Below are 23,081 nucleotides of genomic sequence, written 5' to 3' on the forward strand. Positions count from 1 at the left end.
ACCTGAGAAACCATTATAACCTGAGAAACCATTATAACTCTGATTATAACCTGAGAAACCATTATAACTCTGATTATAACCTGAGAAACCATTATAACTCTGAATATGACCTGAGAAACCATTATAACTCTGAATATGACCTGAGAAACCATTATAACTCTGAATATAACCTGAGAAACCATTATAACTCTGAATATGACCTGAGAAACCATTATAACTCTGAATATGACCTGAGAAACCATTATAACCTGAGAAACCATTATAACTCTGATTATAACCTGAGAAACCATTATAACTCTGAATATGACCTGAGAAACCATTATAACTCTGAATATGACCTGAGAAACCATTATAACTCTGAATATGACCTGAGAAACCATTATAACTCTGAATATGACCTGAGAAACCATTATAACTCTGATTATGACCTGAGAAACCATTATAACCTGAGAAACCATTATAACTCTGATTATAACCTGAGAAACCATTATAACTCTGAATATGACCTGAGAAACCATTATAACATGAGAAACCATTATAACTCTGATTATAACCTGAGAAACCATTATAACTCTGATTATAACCTGAGAAACCATTATAACTCTGAATATGACCTGAGAAACCATTATAACTCTGAATATGACCTGAGAAACCATTATAACTCTGAATATAACCTGAGAAACCATTATAACCTGAGAAACCATTATAACTCTGATTATGACCTGAGAAACCATTATAACCTGAGAAACCATTATAACTCTGATTATAACCTGAGAAACCATTATAACTCTGAATATGACCTGAGAAACCATTATAACTCTGATTATAACCTGAGAAACCATTATAACTCTGATTATGACCTGAGAAACCATTGAAACTCTGAATATGACCTGAGAAACCATTATAACTCTGATTATGACCTGAGAAACCATTATAACTCTGATTATGACCTGAGAAACCATTATAACTCTGATTATAACCTGAGAAACCATTATAACTCTGAATATGACCTGAGAAACCATTATAACTCTGATTATGACCTGAGAAACCATTATAACTCTGAATATGACCTGAGAAACCATTATAACTCTGATTATAACCTGAGAAACCATTATAACTCTGATTATAACCTGAGAAACCATTATAACTCTGAATATGACCTGAGAAACCATTATAACTCTGATTATGACCTGAGAAACCATTATAACCTGAGAAACCATTATAACTCTGATTATAACCTGAGAAACCATTATAACTCTGAATATGACCTGAGAAACCATTATAACTCTGAATATGACCTGAGAAACCATTATAACCTGAGAAACCATTATAACTCTGATTATGACCTGAGAAACCATTATAACTCTGATTATGACCTGAGAAACCATTATAACTCTGATTATAACCTGAGAAACCATTATAACCCTGATTATGACCTGAGAAACCATTATAACCTGAGAAACCATTATAACTCTGATTATAACCTGAGAAACCATTATAACTCTGAATATGACCTGAGAAACCATTATAACTCTGATTATGACCTGAGAAACCATTATAACTCTGATTATGACCTGAGAAACCATTATAACTCTGATTATAACCTGAGAAACCATTATAACTCTGAATATGACCTGAGAAACCATTATAACTCTGATTATGACCTGAGAAACCATTATAACTCTGAATATGACCTGAGAAACCATTATAACTCTGATTATAACCTGAGAAACCATTATAACTCTGAATATGACCTGAGAAACCATTATAACTCTGAATATGACCTGAGAAACCATTATAACTCTGATTATAACCTGAGAAACCATTATAACTCTGATTATGACCTGAGAAACCATTATAACTCTGAATATGACCTGAGAAACCATTATAACCTGAGAAACCATTATAACTCTGATTATGACCTGAGAAACCATTATAACTCTGATTATAACCTGAGAAACCATTATAACTCTGATTATGACCTGAGAAACCATTATAACCTGAGAAACCATTATAACTCTGAATATAACCTGAGAAACCATTATAACTCTGAATATGACCTGAGAAACCATTATAACTCTGATTATGACCTGAGAAACCATTATAACTCTGATTATAACCTGAGAAACCATTATAACTCTGATTATAACCTGAGAAACCATTATAACTCTGATTATAACCTGAGAAACCATTATAACTCTGAATATGACCTGAGAAACCATTATAACTCTGATTATGACCTGAGAAACCATTATAACTCTGATTATAACCTGAGAAACCATTATAACTCTGAATATGACCTGAGAAACCATTATAACCTGAGAAACCATTATAACTCTGAATATGACCTGAGAAACCATTATAACTCTGATTATGACCTGAGAAACCATTATAACTCTGATTATAACCTGAGAAACCATTATAACTCTGAATATGACCTGAGAAACCATTATAACTCTGAATATAACCTGAGAAACCATTATAACCTGAGAAACCATTATAACTCTGAATATGACCTGAGAAACCATTATAACTCTGAATATAACCTGAGAAACCATTATAACCTGAGAAACCATTATAACTCTGAATATGACCTGAGAAACCATTATAACCTGAGAAACCATTATAACTCTGATTATAACCTGAGAAACCATTATAACTCTGATTATAACCTGAGAAACCATTATAACTCTGAATATGACCTGAGAAACCATTATAACTCTGAATATGACCTGAGAAACCATTATAACCTGAGAAACCATTATAACTCTGATTATAACCTGAGAAACCATTATAACTCTGAATATGACCTGAGAAACCATTATAACTCTGAATATGACCTGAGAAACCATTATAACTCTGATTATAACCTGAGAAACCATTATAACTCTGAATATGACCTGAGAAACCATTATAACTCTGAATATGACCTGAGAAACCATTATAACCTGAGAAACCATTATAACTCTGATTATAACCTGAGAAACCATTATAACTCTGAATATGACCTGAGAAACCATTATAACTCTGAATATGACCTGAGAAACCATTATAACTCTGAATATGACCTGAGAAACCATTATAACCTGAGAAACCATTATAACTCTGATTATAACCTGAGAAACCATTATAACTCTGAATATGACCTGAGAAACCATTATAACTCTGAATATGACCTGAGAAACCATTATAACTCTGAATATGACCTGAGAAACCATTATAACCTGAGAAACCATTATAACTCTGAATATGACCTGAGAAACCATTATAACTCTGATTATGACCTGAGAAACCATTATAACTCTGATTATAACCTGAGAAACCATTATAACTCTGAATATGACCTGAGAAACCATTATAACTCTGAATATAACCTGAGAAACCATTATAACCTGAGAAACCATTATAACTCTGAATATGACCTGAGAAACCATTATAACTCTGAATATAACCTGAGAAACCATTATAACCTGAGAAACCATTATAACTCTGAATATGACCTGAGAAACCATTATAACCTGAGAAACCATTATAACTCTGATTATAACCTGAGAAACCATTATAACTCTGATTATAACCTGAGAAACCATTATAACTCTGATTATGACCTGAGAAACCATTATAACTCTGAATATGACCTGAGAAACCATTATAACTCTGAATATAACCTGAGAAACCATTATAACTCTGAATATGACCTGAGAAACCATTATAACTCTGAATATGACCTGAGAAACCATTATAACTCTGAATATGACCTGAGAAACCATTATAACTCTGAATATGACCTGAGAAACCATTATAACTCTGATTATGACCTGAGAAACCATTATAACCTGAGAAACCATTATAACTCTGATTATAACCTGAGAAACCATTATAACTCTGAATATGACCTGAGAAACCATTATAACCTGAGAAACCATTATAACTCTGATTATAACCTGAGAAACCATTATAACTCTGAATATGACCTGAGAAACCATTATAACTCTGAATATGACCTGAGAAACCATTATAACCTGAGAAACCTTTCATTCATATGATCCAGTTTACATTGGTAACACTTTCCTGAAAGCCTGCAGGTATAATGCTTTATTACTTGTTATAAGCATGTATGAGTAGGGCTGTTGCGGTGACCGCTGTAAACATCTATGTGACCGTTGAGTCAAGGTAATCTCCTCTGTACATGCCTTAGTAGTAGTCTGCACAAGTCACCAACTACCATCATAAATAGACTGACACATTACCTTTAGCTACAGAATATCTCACCACTGTGAGTGTCCATCTCCTCTCTCTCTCTCTCTCTCTCTCTCTCTCTCTCTCTCATTCATTTAGCTACAGAATATTTCACCACTGTGAGTGTCCATCTCCTCTCTCTCTCTCTCCTTCCTTCCTTTAGTTACAGAATATCTCACCACTGTGAGTGTCCATCTCCTCTCTCTCTCTCCTCTCCTTCATTCCTTTAGCTACAGAACATCTCACCACTGTGAGTGTCCATCTCCTCTCTCTCTCTCTCTCTCTCTCTCTCTCTCTCTCTCTCATTCATTTAGCTACAGAACATCTCACCACTGTGAGTGTCCATCTCCTCTCTCTCTCTCTCTCTCTCTCTCTCTCTCTCTCTCTCTCATTCATTTAGCTACAGAACATCTCACCACTGTGAGTGTCCATCTCCTCTCTCTCTCCTCTATTCCTTTAGCTACAGAATATCTCACCACTGTGAGTGTCCATCTCCTCTCTCTCTCTCTTCTATTCCTTTAGCTACAGAATATCTCACCACTGTGAGTGTCCATCTCCTCTCTCTGTCCTTCATTCCTTTAGCTACAGAATATCTCACCACTGTGAGTGTCCATCTCCTCTCTCTCTCATTCCTTTAGCTACAGAATATCTCACCACTGTGAGTGTCCATCTCCTCTCTCTCTCCTCTATTCCTTTAGCTACATAATATCTCACCACTGTGTGTCCATCTCCTCTCTCTCTCTCTCTCCTTCCTTCCTTCCTTTAGTTACAGAATATCTCACCACTGTGAGTTTCCATTTCCTCCTCTCTCTCTCTCCTTCATTCCTTTCTCACACCAGAATAGGAAAAATATGGTTTCTATTTTATGTTCTTCACAAAGAGGGCAACAGATGCTACTGAACCAGATGTCTGTGTATCAGGGGAGAAGCTCCAGGTGGTATCTGATGCTACTGAACCAGATGTCTGTGTATCAGTGGAGAAGCTCCAGGTGGTATCTGATGCTACTGAACCAGATGTCTGTGTATCAGGGGAGAAGCTCCAGGTGGTATCTGATGCTACTGAACCAGATGTCTATGTATCAGGGGAGAAGCTCCAGGTGGTATCTGATGCTACTGAACCAGATGTCTGTGTATCAGGGGAGAAGCTCCAGGTGGTATCTGATGCTACTGAACCAGATGTCTGTGTATCAGGGGAGAAGCTCCAGGTGGTATCTGATGCTACTGAACCAGATGTCTGTGTATCAGGGGAGAAGCTCCAGGTGGTATCTGATGCTACTGAACCAGATGTCTATGTATCAGGGGAGAAGCTCCAGGTGGTATCTGATGCTACTGAACCAGATGTCTGTGTATCAGGGGAGAAGCTCCAGGTGGTATCTGATGCTACTGAACCAGATGTCTGTGTATCAGGGGAGAAGCTCCAGGTGGTATCTGATGCTACTGAACCAGATGTCTGTGTATCAGGGGAGAAGCTCCAGGCGGTATCTGATGCTACTGAACCAGATGTCTGTGTATCAGTGGAGAAGCTCCAGGTGGTATCTGATGCTACTGAACCAGATGTCTGTGTATCAGGGGAGAAGCTCCAGGTGGTATCTGATGCTACTGAACCAGATGTCTGTGTATCAGGGGAGAAGCTCCAGGTGGTATCTGATGCTACTGAACCAGATGTCTGTGTATCAGGGGAGAAGCTCCAGGTGGTATCTGATGCTACTGAACCAGATGTCTATGTATCAGGGGAGAAGCTCCAGGTGGTATCTGATGCTACTGAACCAGATGTCTGTGTATCAGGGGAGAAGCTCCAGGTGGTATCTGATGCTACTGAACCAGATGTCTATGTATCAGGGGAGAAGCTCCAGGTGGTATCTGATGCTACTGAACCAGATGTCTGTGTATCAGTGGAGAAGCTCCAGGTGGTATCTGATGCTACTGAACCAGATGTCTGTGTATCAGGGGAGAAGCTCCAGGCGGTATCTGATGCTACTGAACCAGATGTCTGTGTATCAGGGGAGAAGCTCCAGGTGGTATCTGATGCTACTGAACCAGATGTCTGTGTATCAGGGGAGAAGCTCCAGGTGGTATCTGATGCTACTGAACCAGATGTCTGTGTATCAGGGGAGAAGCTCCAGGTGGTATCTGATGCTACTGAACCAGATGTCTGTGTATCAGGGGAGAAGCTCCAGGTGGTATCTGATGCTACTGAACCAGATGTCTGTGTATCAGGGGAGAAGCTCCAGGTGGTATCTGATGCTACTGAACCAGATGTCTGTGTATCAGGGGAGAAGCTCCAGGTGGTATCTGATGCTACTGAACCAGATGTCTGTGTATCAGGGGAGAAGCTCCAGGTGGTATCTGATGCTACTGAACCAGATGTCTGTGTATCAGGGGAGAAGCTCCAGGTGGTATCTGATGCTACTGAACCAGATGTCTGTGTATCAGGGGAGAAGCTCCAGGTGGTATCTGATGCTACTGAACCAGATGTCTGTGTATCAGGGAGAAGCTCCAGGTGGTATCTGATGCTACTGAACCAGATGTCTGTGTATCAGGGGAGAAGCTCCAGGTGGTATCTGATGCTACTGAACCAGATGTCTATGTATCAGGGGAGAAGCTCCAGGTGGTATCTGATGCTACTGAACCAGATGTCTGTGTATCAGGGGAGAAGCTCCAGGTGGTATCTGATGCTACTGAACCAGATGTCTGTGTATCAGGGGAGAAGCTCCAGGTGGTATCTGATTTTAAGTACCTTGGCATCATACTTGATTCCAACCTCTCTTTTAAAAAGCAGGTGAAAAAGGTAATTCTAATAACCAAATTCAACTTGTCTAATTTCCCGATTTATAGGAAATTGTTTGACCACAGAGGTAGCAAAACTGTACTTCAAATCTATGATAGTCTCCCCACTTAACACACTGCTTTACTAGTTTGGCCCAAGCTTTGCTGTACAACATTAAAACCCATTCAGTCTGTCTACAAACAGGCTCTCAAAGTGCTCGATAGGAAGCCCAATAGCCATCATCATCACTGTTACATCCTCAGAAAGCATGAGCTCCTGAGTTGGAAAAACCTTGTATTCCAGATCCTAAATGGCCTGGCTCCCCCTCCATCCACTCAGTACTTTAGTTAAACAGAAAACCCAAACATATGGCAGCAGATCCACAAGGTCTGCCATGAGAGGTGACTGTATAGTTCCCTTAAGGAAAAGCACCTTTAGTAAATCCGCTTTCTCTGTGAGAGTTTCCCATGTCTGGAATACACTGCCATCAGACACACATAACTGCACCACATATCACACTTCCACATAAAACCATGAAGACATGGCTAAAGGTCAATCAGACTTGTGAACATAATCCCTAGCTGTGTATTGCCGCTTTCCATGTTGTCTGTTGTCTGGAGCTTGTGAGGTGTGGAAACACTTTGTTGTTTTTATGGATTTTGTCTTGTTGCTTTTTGTTCTATGTTGCTCTGTCTGTATGCTACGTGTTGCTTGTTCTATGTTGCTCTGTCTGTATGCTACGTCTTGCTTGTCCTATGTTGCTCTGTCTGTATGCTATGTGTTGCTTGTCCTATGTTCCTCTGTCTGTATGCTACATCTTGCTTGTCCTATGTTGCTCTGTCTGTATGCTACGTGTTGCTTGTTCTATGTTGCTCTGTCTGTATGCTACATCTTGCTTGTTCTATGTTGCTCTGTCTGTATGCTATGTCTCGCTTGTTCTATGTTGCTCTGTCTGTATGCTACATCTCGCTTGTTCTATGTTGCTCTGTCTGTATGCTACGTCTCGCTTGTCCTATGTTGCTCTGTCTGTATGCTACGTCTTGCTTGTTCTATGTTGCTCTGTCTGTATGCTACATCTTGCTTGTCCTATGTTGCTCTGTCTGTATGCTACATCTCGCTTGTTCTATGTTGCTCTGTCTGTATGCTATGTCTTGCTTGTTCTATGTTGCTCTGTCTGTATGCTATGTCTTGCTTGTTCTATGTTGCTCTGTCTGTATGCTACATCTTGCTTGTTCTATGTTGCTCTGTCTGTATGCTACATCTTGCTTGTCCTATGTGTTCTGTCTGTATGCTACGTCTTGCTTGTTCTATGTTGCTCTGTCTGTATGCTACATCTAGCTTGTCCAATGTTGCTCTGTCTGTATGCTACATCTTGCTTGTTCTATGTTGCTCTGTCTGTATGCTATGTCTCGCTTGTTCTATGTTGCTCTGTCTGTATGCTATGTCTCGCTTGTTCTATGTTGCTCTGTCTGTATGCTACATCTCGCTTGTTCTATGTTGCTCTGTCTGTATGCTACATCTCGCTTGTTCTATGTTGCTCTGTCTGTATGCTACATCTCGCTTGTTCTATGTTGCTCTGTCTGTATGCTACGTCTCGCTTGTCCTATGTTGCTCTGTCTGTATGCTACATCTTGCTTGTCCTATGTTGCTCTGTCTGTATGCTACGTCTTGCTTGTTCTATGTTGCTCTGTCTGTATGCTACATCTTGCTTGTTCTATGTTGCTCTGTCTGTATGCTACATCTTGCTTGTCCTATGTTGCTCTGTCTGTATGCTACATCTCGCTTGTTCTATGTTGCTCTGTCTGTATGCTACATCTTGCTTGTTCTATGTTGCTCTGTCTGTATGCTACGTCTTGCTTGTCCTATGTTGCTCTGTCTGTATGCTACGTCTTGCTTGTTCTATGTTGTTCTGTCTGTATGCTACATCTTGCTTGTTCTATGTTGCTCTGTCTGTATGCTACGTCTTGCTTGTCCTATGTTGCTCTGTCTGTATGCTACATCTAGCTTGTCCTATGTTGCTCTGTCTGTATGCTACATCTTGCTTGTTCTATGTTGCTCTGCGTGTGCTCACTGCTCATTGATTGTCTGTATTGTAATTGTTTTTAATAACCTGCCCAGGGACTGTGGTTGAAAATTAGCCGGCTGGCTAAAACCGTCACTTTAACTGAAACGTTGATTAATGTGCACTGTCCCTGTAAAAATAAAATTAACTATTTTATTCATATAAGTTAAATTATATTGTTCTTACTATGAAAATCATATAAAATAATGGCATGGGACTTAAAAGCCTAATCTTGTCTGCTAAATGAACAAGCCTACAGCCTATGGCATGGAGCATAGACATATAAACATTGAAATTCTGTTTTTCTGGAGAAAATAAATAAATATATATATCTTCATATCATGTTTCTTTATACCTGCCTAAAATAAATCATGGATTTATTGTGATGGTGTATATTAAATACATTTATTAGACTTTATTAAAATGTAGATATTCCAAAAGGCCCGTATCAGGCCTGGACATGTTTATGTCCAAGGGACCCCATCGTAGAGCTACTAAACCAGTACTGCGACTGTAGAGCTACTAAACCAGTACTGCGACTGTAGAGCTACTAAACCAGTACTGCGACTGTAGAGCTACTAAACCAGTACTGCGACTGTAGAGCTACTAAACCAGTACTGCGACTGTAGAGCTACTAAACCAGTACTGCGACTGTAGAGCTACTAAACCAGTACTGCGACTGTAGAGCTACTAAACCAGTACTGCGACTGTAGAGCTACTAAACCAGTACTGCGACTGTAGAGCTACTAAACCAGTACTGCGACTGTAGAGCTACTAAACCAGTACTGCGACTGTAGAGCTACTAAACCAGTACTGCGACTGTAGAGCTACTAAACCAGTACTGCGACTGTAGAGCTACTAAACCAGTACTGCGACTGTAGAGCTACTAAACCAGTACTGCGACTGTAGAGCTACTAAACCAGTACTGCGACTGTAGAGCTACTAAACCAGTACTGCGACTGTAGAGCTACTAAACCAGTACTGCGACTGTAGAGCTACTAAACCAGTACTGCGACTGTAGAGCTACTAAACCAGTACTGCGACTGTAGAGCTACTAAACCAGTACTGCGACTGTAGAGCTACTAAACCAGTACTGCGACTGTAGAGCTACTAAACCAGTACTGCGACTGTAGAGCTACTAAACCAGTACTGCGACTGTAGAGCTACTAAACCAGTACTGCGACTGTAGAGCTACTAAACCAGTACTGCGACTGTAGAGCTACTAAACCAGTACTGCGACTGTAGAGCTACTAAACCAGTACTGCGACTGTAGAGCTACTAAACCAGTACTGCGACTGTAGAGCTACTAAACCAGTACTGCGACTGTATACCTGCATTGACAAAAGGGACCCCATCGTACGGCACATATTGCGACTTCCACATCAGACGGCTGGCAGGCTTGGCAGGGGAAGGGGACTGGCGCGTCCCAAACACACTGTTGGTCTGCTGCTTGTGGAGCAGGAGGATGGTCTCCAGCTCAGCCTCGGTGTTACAGTAGCCACGTGCACGAGTCACCTATCTTCTGCTCCAGGGGACACAGAGAGAGAGAGAGAGAGGGGGGGCAGAGAGAGAGAGAGAGGAAGAGAGAGAGGGGGGACAGAGAGAGAGAGAGAGAGGGGGGGGCAGAGAGAGGGGGGGGCAGAGAGAGAGAGAGAGAGAGGAAGAGAGAGAGGGGGGGACACAGAGAGAGAGAGAGAGGGGGGGGCAGAGAGAGAGAGAGAGGAAGAGGGGGGGACAGAGAGAGAGAGAGAGAGAGGGGGGGGCAGAGAGAGAGAGAGAGGAAGAGAGAGAGGGGGGGACAGAGAGAGAGAGGGAGGAAGAGAGAGAGGGGGGGGACAGAGAGAGAGAGAGAGAGAGGGGGGGGGCAGAGAGAGAGAGAGAGAGAGGGGGGGGGCAGAGAGAGGGGGGGACAGAGAGAGAGAGAGAGAGAGAGAGAGGAAGAGAGAGAGGGGGGGACAGAGAGAGAGAGAGAGGAAGAGAGAGAGGGGGGGACAGAGAGAGAGAGAGAGAAAGAGAGAGAGAGAGAGAGGGGGACAGAGAGAGAGAGAGAGAGAGAGAGAGAGAGAGAGAGGGACAGATAGAACAGAGAGAGAGAGGGACAGAGAAAGAGAGAGAGAGAGAGAGAACAGGAGGAGAAGGAAGAAGGAGAAGAAGAAATCAAAGAGAGTCAACATGGAGGACTGTTGAGGCCCTTCCTTCCCAGAAATGTGCAAAGCTATAAGCCTATCACAATAATTTCCTGTTAGCATCCTCAGGCTACAGAGCTGTGTGTTAGGGTGCTGCACTCCACACTGCCCTTTCCCACCTGGACAAAAGGAACACTTATGTGAGAATGCTATTCATTGACTACAGCTCAGTGTTCAACACCATAGTGCCCTCAAAGCTCATCACTAAGCTAAGGATCCTGGGACTAAACACCTCCCTCTGCAACTGGATCCTGGACTTCCTGACGGGCCGCCCCCAGGTGGTGAGGGTAGGTAACAACACATCTGCCACGCTGATCCTCAACACTGGGGCCCCTCAGGGGTGCGTGCTCAGTCCCCTCCTGTACTTCCTGTTCACCCACGACTGCACGGCCAGGCACGACTCCAACACCATCATCAAGTTTGCCGACGACACAACAGCCTGATCACCGACAACGATGAGACAGCCTATAGGGAGGAGGTCAGAGACCAGGCAGCGGTGGTGCCAGGACAACAACCTCTCCCTCAACGTGATCAAGATGAAGGAGATGATTGTGGACTACAGGAAAAGGAGGACCGAGCAAGCCCCCGTTCTCATCGACGGGGCTGTAGTGGAGCAGGTTGAGAGCTTCAAGTTCCTTGGTGTCCACATCACCAACAAACTAACATGGTCCAAGCACACCAAGACAAAACCTATTCCCCTCAGGAGACTGAAAAGATTTGGCATGGGTCCTGAGATCCTCAAAAAGGTTCTACAGCTGCACCATCGAGAGCATCCTGACTGGTTGCATCACTGCCTGGTACGGCAACTGCTCGGCCTCCGAACGCAAGCCGCTACAGAGGGTAGTGCGTACGGCCCAGTACATCACTGGGGCTAAGCTTCCTGCCATCCAGGACCTCTATACCAGGCGGTGTCAGAGGAAGGCCCTAAAAATTGCCAAAGACTCCAGTCACCCCCAGTCATAAGACTGTTCTCTCTACTACCGCACGGCAAGCGGTACCGGAGCACCAAGTCTAGGACCAAAAGGCTTCTAAAACAGCTTCTACCCCCCCAAAACCATAAGACTCCTGAACATCTAATCAAATGGCTACCCGGACTATTTACATTGCCTGCCTGCCCTCCCTCCCACCCACCTCACCTTTTTTTACACTGCTGCTACTCTCTGTTCATTATCTATGCATAGTCACTTTACTTCTACCGACATGTACATATTACCTCAACGAGGTTAGTCATTGTTATTTTATTGTTGCTCTTCTATTTTTTTTTAACTTTAGTTTATTTTAGTAAATATTTTTCTTAACTCTTATTTTTCATAAAACTGCATTGTTGGTTAAAGTGCTTGTAAGTTAGTATTTCACGGTAAAGTCTACTGTTGTATTCGTCGCATGTGACAAATAAAATGTGATTTTGATGTGTTAGAATGTTTCAGGTTGAGAGCAGTGTAATGCAGTTTAGAGTATGAAGCCTCAGGGCCCAGATGGAAGACGTACCTCAGCGTTATGAAGTCTCAGGGCCCAGATGGTAGACGTACCTCAACGTTATGAAGCCTCAGGGCCCAGATGGAAGACGTACCTCAGCGTTATGAAGCCTCAGCATTATGAAGCCTCAGGGCCCAGATGGAAGACGTACCTCAGCGTTATGAAGTCTCAGGGCCCAGATGGAAGACGTACCTCAGCGTTATGAAGCCTCAGGGCCCAGATGGAAGACGTACCTCAGCGTTATGAAGTCTCAGGGCCCAGATGGAAGACGTACCTCAGCGTTATGAAGTCTCAGGGCCCAGATGGAAGACGTACCTCAGCGTTATGAAGTCTCAGGGCCCAGATGGAAGACGTACCTCAGCGTTATGAAGCCTCAGGGCCCAGATGGAAGACGTACCTCAGCGTTATGAAGTCTCAGGGCCCAGATGGAAGACGTACCTCAGCGTTATGAAGCCTCAGGGCCCAGATGGAAGACGTACCTCAGCGTTATGAAGTCTCAGGGCCCAGATGGAAGACGTACCTCAGCGTTATGAAGCCTCAGGGCCCAGATGGAAGACGTACCTCAGCGTTATGAAGTCTCAGGGCCCAGATGGAAGACGTACCTCAGCGTTATGAAGCCTCAGGGCCCAGATGGAAGACGTACCTCAGCGTTATGAAGTCTCAGGGCCCAGATGGAAGACGTACCTCAGCGTTATGAAGCCTCAGGGCCCAGATGGAAGACGTACCTCAGCGTTATGAAGTCTCAGGGCCCAGATGGAAGACGTACCTCAGCGTTATGAAGCCTCAGGGCCCAGATGGAAGACGTACCTCAGCGTTATGAAGTCTCAGGGCCCAGATGGAAGACGTACCTCAGCGTTATGAAGTCTCAGGGCCCAGATGGAAGACGTACCTCAGCGTTATGAAGCCTCAGGGCCCAGATGGAAGACGTACCTCAGCGTTATGAAGCCTCAGGGCCCAGATGGAAGACGTACCTCAGCGTTATGAAGCCTCAGGGCCCAGATGGAAGACGTACCTCAGCGTTATGAAGCCCCCAGGGCCCAGTTGGTAGACGTACCTCAGCATTATGAAGCCCCCAGGGCCCAGATGGTAGACGTACCTCAGCATTATGAAGCCTCAGGGCCCAGTTAGTAGACGTACCTCAGCATTATGAAGCCCCCAGGGCCCAGTTGGTAGACGTACCTCAGCGTTATGAAGCCTCAGCATTATGAAGTCTCAGGGCCCAGTTGGTAGACGTAGCTCAGCATTATGACGCCTCAGGGCCCAGATGGTAGACGTACCTCAGCATTATGAAGCCTCAGGGCCCAGATGGTAGACGTACCTCAGCATTATGACGCCTCAGGGCCCAGATGGTAGACGTACCTCAGCATTATGAAGCCTCAGGGCCCAGTTGGTATATGTACCTCAGCATTATGAAGCCTCAGGGCCCAGATGGTAGACGTACCTCAGCGTTATGAAGCCTCAGGGCCCAGATGGTAGACGTACCTCAGCATTATGACGCCTCAGGGCCCAGATGGTAGACGTACCTCAGCATTATGAAGCCTCAGGGCCCAGTTGGTATACGTACCTCAGCATTATGAAGCCTCAGGGCCCAGATGGTAGACGTACCTCAGCGTTATGAAGCCCCCAGGGCCCAGATGGTAGACGTACCTCAGCATTATGAAGCCTCAGGGCCCAGTTAGTAGACGTACCTCAGCGTTATGAAGCCCCCAGGGCCCAGTTGGTAGACGTACCTCAGCATTATGAAGCCTCAGCATTATGAAGTCTCAGAGCCCAGATGGTAGACGTACCTCAGCATTATGAAGTCTCAGGGCCCAGATGGTAGACGTACCTCAGCGTTATGAAGCCTCAGGGCCCAGATGGTAGACGTACCTCAGCATTATGAAGCCTCAGGGCCCAGATGGTAGACGTACCTCAGCGTTATGAAGCCTCAGCATTATGAAGCCTCAGCATTATGAAGCCTCAGGGCCCAGTTGGTAGACGTACCTCAGCATTATGAAGCCTCAGCATTATAAAGCCTCAGGGCCCAGTTGGTAGACGTACCTCAGCATTATGACGTCTCAGGGCCCAGATGGTAGACGTACCTCAGCATTATGACGCCTCAGGGCCCAGATGGTAGACGTACCTCAGCATTATGAAGCCTCAGGGCCCAGTTGGTAGACGTACCTCAACATTATGAAGCCTCAGGGCCCAGATGGTAGACGTACCTCAGCATTATGACGCCTCAGGGCCCAGATGGTAGACGTACCTCAGCATTATGAAGCCTCAGGGCCCAGTTGGTAGACGTACCTCAGCATTATGAAGCCTCAGCATTATGAAGCCTCAGGGCCCAGATGGTAGACGTACCTCAGCATTATGAAGCCTCAGGGCCCAGTTGGTATACGTACCTCAGCATTATGAAGCCTCAGGGCCCAGATGGTAGACGTACCTCAGCGTTATGAAGCCCCCAGGGCCCAGATGGTAGACGTACCTCAGCATTATGAAGCCTCAGGGCCCAGTTAGTAGACGTACCTCAGCGTTATGAAGCCCCCAGGGCCCAGTTGGTAGACGTACCTCAGCATCATGAAGCCTCAGGGCCCAGATGGTAGACGTACCTCAGCATTATGAAGCCTCAGGGCCCAGATGGTAGACGTACCTCAGCATTATGAAGCCTCAGGGCCCAGATGGTAGACGTACCTCAGCGTTATGAAGCCTCAGCATTATGAAGCCTCAGCATTATGAAGCCTCAGGGCCCAGTTGGTAGACGTACCTCAGCATTATGAAGCCTCAGCATTATAAAGCCTCAGGGCCCAGTTGGTAGACGTACCTCAGCATTATGACGTCTCAGGGCCCAGATGGTAGACGTACCTCAACATTATGAAGCCTCAGGGCCCAGATGGTAGACGTACCTCAGCATTATGACGCCTCAGGGCCCAGATGGTAGACGTACCTCAGCATTATGAAGCCTCAGGGCCCAGTTGGTAGACGTACCTCAGCATTATGAAGCCTCAGCATTATGAAGCCTCAGGGCCCAGATGGTAGACGTACCTCAGCATTATGATGCCTCAGGGCCCAGATGGTAGACGTACCTCAGCGTTATGAAGCCTCAGGGCCCAGATGGAAGACGTACCTCAGCGTTATGAAGCCTCAGGGCCCAGATGGAAGACGTACCTCAGCGTTATGAAGTCTCAGGGCCCAGATGGAAGACGTACCTCAGCGTTATGAAGTCTCAGGGCCCAGATGGAAGACGTACCTCAGCGTTATGAAGTCTCAGGGCCCAGATGGAAGACGTACCTCAGCGTTATGAAGTCTCAGGGCCCAGATGGAAGACGTACCTCAGCGTTATGAAGTCTCAGGGCCCAGATGGAAGACGTACCTCAGCGTTATGAAGTCTCAGGGCCCAGATGGAAGACGTACCTCAGCGTTATGAAGCCTCAGGGCCCAGATGGAAGACGTACCTCAGCGTTATGAAGTCTCAGGGCCCAGATGGAAGACGTACCTCAGCGTTATGAAGCTTCAGGGCCCAGATGGAAGACGTACCTCAGCGTTATGAAGCCCCCAGGGCCCAGTTGGTAGATGTACCTCAGCATTATGAAGCCCCCAGGGCCCAGATGGTAGACGTACCTCAGCGTTATGAAGCCCCCAGGGCCCAGATGGTAGACGTACCTCAGCATTATGAAGCCTCAGGGCCCAGTTAGTAGACGTACCTCAGCGTTATGAAGCCCCCAGGGCCCAGTTGGTAGACGTACCTCAGCGTTATGAAGCCTCAGCATTATGAAGTCTCAGGGCCCAGATGGTAGACATACCTCAGCATTATGAAGTCTCAGGGCCCAGTTGGTAGACGTACCTCAGCATTATGAAGCCTCAGGGCCCAGATGGTAGACGTACCTCAGCATTATGACGCCTCAGGGCCCAGATGGTAGACGTACCTCAGCATTATGACGCCTCAGGGCCCAGATGGTAGACGTACCTCAGCATTATGAAGCCTCAGGGCCCAGATGGTAGACGTACCTCAGCATTATGAAGCCTCAGGGCCCAGATGGTAGACGTACCTCAGCATTATGACGCCTCAGGGCCCAGATGGTAGACGTACCTCAGCATTATGAAGCCTCAGGGCCCAGTTGGTATACGTACCTCAGCATTATGAAGCCTCAGGGCCCAGATGGTAGACGTACCTCAGCATTATGACGCCTCAGGGCCCAGATGGTAGACGTACCTCAGCATTATGAAGCCTCAGGGCCCAGTTGGTAGACGTACCTCAGCATTATGAAGCCTCAGCATTATGAAGCCTCAGGGCCCAGATGGTAGACGTACCTCAGCATTATGAAGCCTCAGGGCCCAGATGGTAGACGTACCTCAGCATTATGAAGCCTCAGGGCCCAGTTAGTAGACGTACCTCAGCGTTATGAAGCCCCCAGGGCCCAGTTGGTAGACGTACCTCAGCATTATGAAGCCTCAGGGCCCAGATGGTAGACGTACCTCAGCATTATGAAGCCTCAGGGCCCAGTTAGTAGACGTACCTCAGCGTTATGAAGCCCCCAGGGCCCAGTTGGTAGACGTACCTCAGCGTTATGAAGCCCCCAGGGCCCAGTTGGTAGACGTACCTCAGCGTTATGAAGCCTCAGGGCCCAGTTAGTAGACGTACCTCAGCATTATGAAGCCTCAGGGCCCAGATGGGGGCGTTGGATGGGAGAGGTTTCAGAAGAGAGGCGAAACAGTCCTGAGAGCTAAACAGCAACACAACAATACAGTAACAGTTACAACTATTGTCAAATGAACCTAATATTCCTGAAAGAGTTACTGAGTGTAACGGTAAGAAGTAGATGTGAGCCCACCTCTGTGCCGAGGTGTTAGCTGCAGCCGATGTTACCGTCGTCGAACCGCTGCTGTCGTCCGTAACGGCCGTCGTCGAACCGCCGCTGCCGTCCGTAACGGCCGACGTTACCGACGTCGAACCGCCGCTGCCGTCCGTAACGGCCGACGTCGAACCGCCGCTGTCGTCCGTAACGGCCGTCGTCGAACCGCCGCTGTCGTCCGTAACGGCCGACGTCGAACCGCCGCTGTCGTCCGTAACGGCCGACGTCGAACCGCCGCTGTCGTCCGTAACGGCCGTCGTCGAACCGCCGCTGTCGTCCGTAACGGCCGTTAACGTGATAGTGTGAAGCTCTTCCTCATCCGCGGTCTTCCCTCCGCAGGATCCTAAACAAACAGACCAATAGTCAACTTCATATACCAAAATATAGAGAGAGCACAGGAGGCTGGTGGCACCTTCATTTGGGGAGGACCGGCTCGTGGTAATGACTGGAGCGGAATGGTATCATCAACTACATCAATCGCATGTGGCTCAGTTGGTAGAGCATGGTGTTTGCAACGCCAGGGTTGTGGGTTCGATTCCCACGGCGGGCCAGTACGAAAAAAATAAAAATAATAATAATAATGTATGAAATGAATTCAAATGTATGCATTCACTACTGTAAGTCGCTCTGGATAAGAGCGTCTGCTAAATGACTGAAATGTAAAATGTAAAAAAATGCATCGGGCTCCAGGTGTTCGATGCCGTTCCGTTCTGTTCCAGACATTATTATGAGACCAGCCTCCTCTGATAGAGATAGCGTTCTAGTCAATTATGTAACACCAAACACTGTACAAGAAATTTGATCAATTTCTGTTTAAATTTCCTTGACACTGTCTTACAAGAAATAGAACAAAACTGTAATAAAACAACTAATATATTTCCAGAGGGGACGTCAGAAATGCAGACTTCCGTTTCCCTGACGACTCATCCTGAATTAAAATTCCGCTGCTCTGTCGATCGAGCTCCACATAACATCAGTCTGACCTGAAGTCACTTGTAGGCCAGCTCTGGTGAAAAGTAGTGCACATATAATAGGGAATAGGACGACGGTCTCTGTAGAAAACAGGTGAGTTTCATGGTTAATAATACCTGTGAGGTCTATGATGTCCAGTAGTTGTCCACGAGGAAGTAATACCTGATTAGAGGGGATAACGTACATCTCTCCGTTGTCTGACTGACCGGTCAGTATCACCTAGAGGATGAAAGACGTTCAGGTTAGACCAAGACCTTAAACCCAACAGTTCATAGGTTGTGTTTAAGAAGCATGGAACAAAACAACAAAAAAAAAATGAATTGACTAGTCTAGTCTAGCCTGGTGCCGTCAGATGTGTTTGTGCTAACGAGCCAACCAGGCTATAAAAAGTTAGCTATTCAGCACAAACACATCTGAGATCACCAGGATAACATTGGGCAGCTGCCTGGACCTGTTTCTATGCTCTTCTGAAACCCTCTCTTACTCACCACGCGTTCACACTGTATGGGCTGTCCATTCTGATCAAGTATGATAAACTCCTCTGTCTGTGATAATGTCTGTGTTTGGTCCTGTGTCTGTATCGCTGTCCGATTCTCTGTCTGTGACAGGATCAGCATTTCTGTCTCTGTCAGTTGCTCAGGTTCGATATCAGTGTGGGCTGGTTCCCAGCTGTCTGGAGGAGCTATGCTGTTGATAACAAGCAGCTCTGAGGACTGTGGCTTCGTCTCATTCTCTTCAGGTTCACTGGGCTCCTGGAAAACAATACAATACTTCACGTGCATATGATTATGCTAATTTACATTGATCTGGTCTCCTGATATATGCACTGTATTATTCTTTCTCATCACAAATCATTTCGAAATGTATAGGTTTAAGTCCCACCGACTCCTGGGGTCAAGTCCCACCAACTCCTGGGGTCAAGTCCCACCAACTCCTGGGGTCAAGTCCCACCGACTCCTGGGGTCAAGCCCCACCAACTCCTGGGGTCAAGCCCCACCAACTCCTGGGGTCAAGCCCCACCAACTCCTGGGGTCAAGTCCCACCAACTCCTGGGGTCAAGCCCCACCAACTCCTGGGGTCAAGCCCCACCAACTCATAGGGTCAAGCCCCACCAACTCCTGGGGTCAAGTCCCACCAACTCCTGGGGTCAAGTCCCACCAACTCATAGGGTCAAGTCCCACCAACTCATGGGGTCAAGTCCCACCAACTCCTGGGGTCAAGCCCCACCAACTCATAGGGTCAAGCCCCACCAACTCCTGGGGTCAAGTCCCACCAACTCCTGGGGTCAAGTCCCACCAACTCATAGGGTCAAGTCCCACCAACTCATAGGGTCAAGTCCCACCAACTCCTGGGGTCAAGCCCCACCAACTCCTGGGGTCAAGCCCCACCAACTCCTGGGGTCAAGTCCCACCAACTCCTGGGGTCAAGTCCCACCAACTCATAGGGTCAAGTCCCACCGACTCCTGGGGTCAAGTCCCACCGACTCATAGGGTCAAGTCCCACCGACTCATAGGTTTAAGTCCCACCTGTTGTGTTTCAGTGATATGAGACCCGTGGAGGTCTGTGTGTTTGGGCTCATCCTCTTCAGTGGTCAGTGGAGGCTTGGAGTCCAGAGCATCCTCTTCCATAGCTCTCTCCTGCTCCTCCATCTCCCAAGCAGACAGTCAGCTACCTAGCTACATACACAAACCAATATAACCCTATTTTAGTGACCAGGTACAGGTATTTCATTGGGTGCAAGTGTCATCATCATCATCATCATCATCATCAATCAGTATTGTAATAATTGCAAATCCATTCATTGGCATTTTCAGAATGGTCAATTGGATCTAGATTGCTAGCTAGTTAACCATAACAAAAACAGCTGATGCACAGCAAGACGGTTTATTCAATGCTCGACTCCTGGGTGGGTCTATTTGTATAAGAGTCGTTTGTGATTGTTTTTGATTGATTGATTGATTGCAGGAGCAGAGTTTCCTAGCTAGCCAAACATATCATCATCATCATCCCTGGTCATAAAAAAAAAAAAAAATACATTATTTTAAAGCGCCATGTTGGGTTAAAATGTCTGTGTAGCAAGCTAGCTAACGTTAGCTTGTTCGGCTAGGACTAGCTAGTAAAAAAAATAATAATAATAGAATATCTAGTTTGAGTCAAACAATTCTCATGATTTTAGGATTAGTCTAAGCTCTTTACATAGCCCTCTCTAGTCTGAGTGTGTAGCTAACAGCGTTGTGGGTATGAGGGGGACAAGGATTGGAAATTCAAAACGAGTCTACTCAACCTCGTCTTCGCCCAGAAGTTTCTGTTCGCCTCGTTCTCGACCAAACAAACGCGATTTTTTTTCTTCTTCTCTCTATTCATCCGGTATGAAAAAAAATGTTTGATCCTCGGAGGACACCGTAGAAGGCATATTTAAACCTCTGGTATTATATATTTTCACCACAGAGAGGCGCAATTTCCACATTTTTTCAGGAAGTGACGCCAGGTTGCTGATTTCTTTTCCTTTTTATTAATTTTTTATTTTATTTTTTTATTAACAGTAACATGCAAAACATAAACATAATAGCCAGAGGGATTCCAAAGAAATGAGAAGAAAAAAAAAACTATTCCACATTATATCAAATCAAATACAGACATATATAGCAAATACATTTTTTTTTTGACATTTTGTTTTGTATACGTTTTAAAGACTCTAAATAGCTTTCACACATCAGATTTTAAAAATAATTAAGAAAAGGGGCGGTTGCTGATTTCTACCTGAGATACATACAGAGAATGAACTGGTGGTGGTGATGGCTAGAAGGGATACTGGTTTTGACTGGACTTGATTTCCACATAAATCATTTACTAGTTAACGGTACCATTGGGTGAAAAGCTTGCTACAATTCACCAATAAATATACTTTCTACTGTGCACTACATTACATGATGTAAATACAAAACATGACTTGTGTTATCACCTAGTGCTTTTTATTATTATTTATTATTTATTATTATTTTCCCGTGGAATTTCGAAGAAAGCGGACAATGGTCCATGTATGGAGGAGGTTGGTCCATGTATGGAGGAGGTTGGTCCATGTATGGAGGAGGTTGGTCCATGTATGGAGGAGGTTGGTCCATGTATGGAGGAGGTTGGTCCATGTATGGATGTTGGTCCATGTATGGAGGTTGGTCCATGTATGGAGGTTGGTCCATGTATGGAGGTTGTTCCATGTATGGAGGTTGGTCCATGTATGGAGGTTGGTCCATGTATGGAGGAGGTTGGTCCATGTATGGAGGTTGGTCCATGTATGGAGGAGGTTGGTCCATGTATGGAGGTTGGTCCATGTATGGAGGTTGGTCCATGTATGGAGGAGGTTGGTCCATGTATGGATGTTGGTCCATGTATGGAGGTTGGTCCATGTATGGAGGTTGGTCCATGTATGGAGGTTGGTCCATGTATGGAGGTTGTTCCATGTATGGAGGAGGTTGGTCCATGTATGGAGGAGGTTGGTCCATGTATGGAGGAGGTTGGTCCATGTATGGAGGAGGTTGGTCCATGTATGGAGGAGGTTGGTCCATGTATGGAGGAGGTTGGTCCATGTATGGAGGAGGTTGGTCCATGTATGGAGGAGGTTGGTCCATGTATGGAGGAGGTTGGTCCATGTATGGAGGAGGTTGGTCCATGTATGGAGGAGGTTGGTCCATGTATGGAGGAGGTTGGTCCATGTATGGAGGAGGTTGGTCCATGTATGGAGGTTGGTCCATGTATGGAGGTTGGTCCATGTATGGAGGAGGTTGGTCCATGTATGGAGGAGGTTGGTCCATGTATGGAGGAGGTTGGTCCATGTATGGAGGAGGTTGGTCCATGTATGGAGGAGGTTGGTCCATGTATGGAGGATGGTCCATGTATGGAGGAGGTTGGTCCATGTATGGAGGAGGTTGGTCCATGTATGGAGGAGGTTGGTCCATGTATGGAGGTTGGTCCATGTATGGAGGTTGGTCCATGTATGGAGGAGGTTGGTCCATGTATGGAGGAGGTTGGTCCATGTCTGGAGGAGGTTGGTCCATGTATGGAGGAGGTTGGTCCATGTATGGAGGTTGGTCCATGTATGGAGGTTGGTCCATGTATGGAGGAGGTTGGTCCATGTATGGAGGAGGTTGGTCCATGTATGGAGGAGGTTGGTCCATGTATGGAGGTTGGTCCATGTATGGAGGAGGTTGGTCCATGTATGGAGGAGGTTGGTCCATGTATGGAGGAGGTTGGTCCATGTATGGAGGAGGTTGGTCCATGTATGGAGGAGGTTGGTCCATGTACGGAGGAGGTTGGTCCATGTATGGAGGTTGGTCCATGTATGGAGGAGGTTGGTCCATGTATGGAGGAGGTTGGTCCATGTATGGAGGAGGTTGGTCCATGTATGGAGGAGGTTGGTCCATGTATGGAGGAGGTTGGTCCATGTATGGAGGAGGTTGGTCCATGTATGGAGGAGGTTGGTCCATGTATGGAGGAGGTTGGTCCATGTATGGAGGAGGTTGGTCCATGTATGGAGGTTGGTCCATGTATGGA

At 45.6% G+C, this 23,081-nt stretch overlaps 1 protein-coding gene across 1 annotated transcript in view; it reads right to left on the reverse strand.

Annotated features, from left to right (window-relative positions):
- carf (calcium responsive transcription factor) overlaps positions 1–20,888 on the reverse strand; it is a 33,075-nt gene extending 12,187 nt beyond the window's left edge. The window contains 8 exon segments of the mRNA XM_045704412.1: positions 10,399–10,573; positions 10,575–10,589; positions 17,351–17,432; positions 17,541–17,904; positions 18,650–18,752; positions 19,022–19,285; positions 20,060–20,209; positions 20,818–20,888. Of these exon segments, the coding sequence (XP_045560368.1) occupies positions 10,399–10,573; positions 10,575–10,589; positions 17,351–17,432; positions 17,541–17,904; positions 18,650–18,752; positions 19,022–19,285; positions 20,060–20,182 (1,126 nt within the window). The 5' untranslated portion in view covers positions 20,183–20,209; positions 20,818–20,888.
- Positions 20,889–23,081: the final 2,193 nt, after the last annotated feature.

This window comes from Salmo salar, chromosome ssa21 (assembly GCF_905237065.1).
Source record: "Salmo salar chromosome ssa21, Ssal_v3.1, whole genome shotgun sequence".
Classification (NCBI taxonomy): domain Eukaryota; kingdom Metazoa; phylum Chordata; class Actinopteri; order Salmoniformes; family Salmonidae; genus Salmo; species Salmo salar.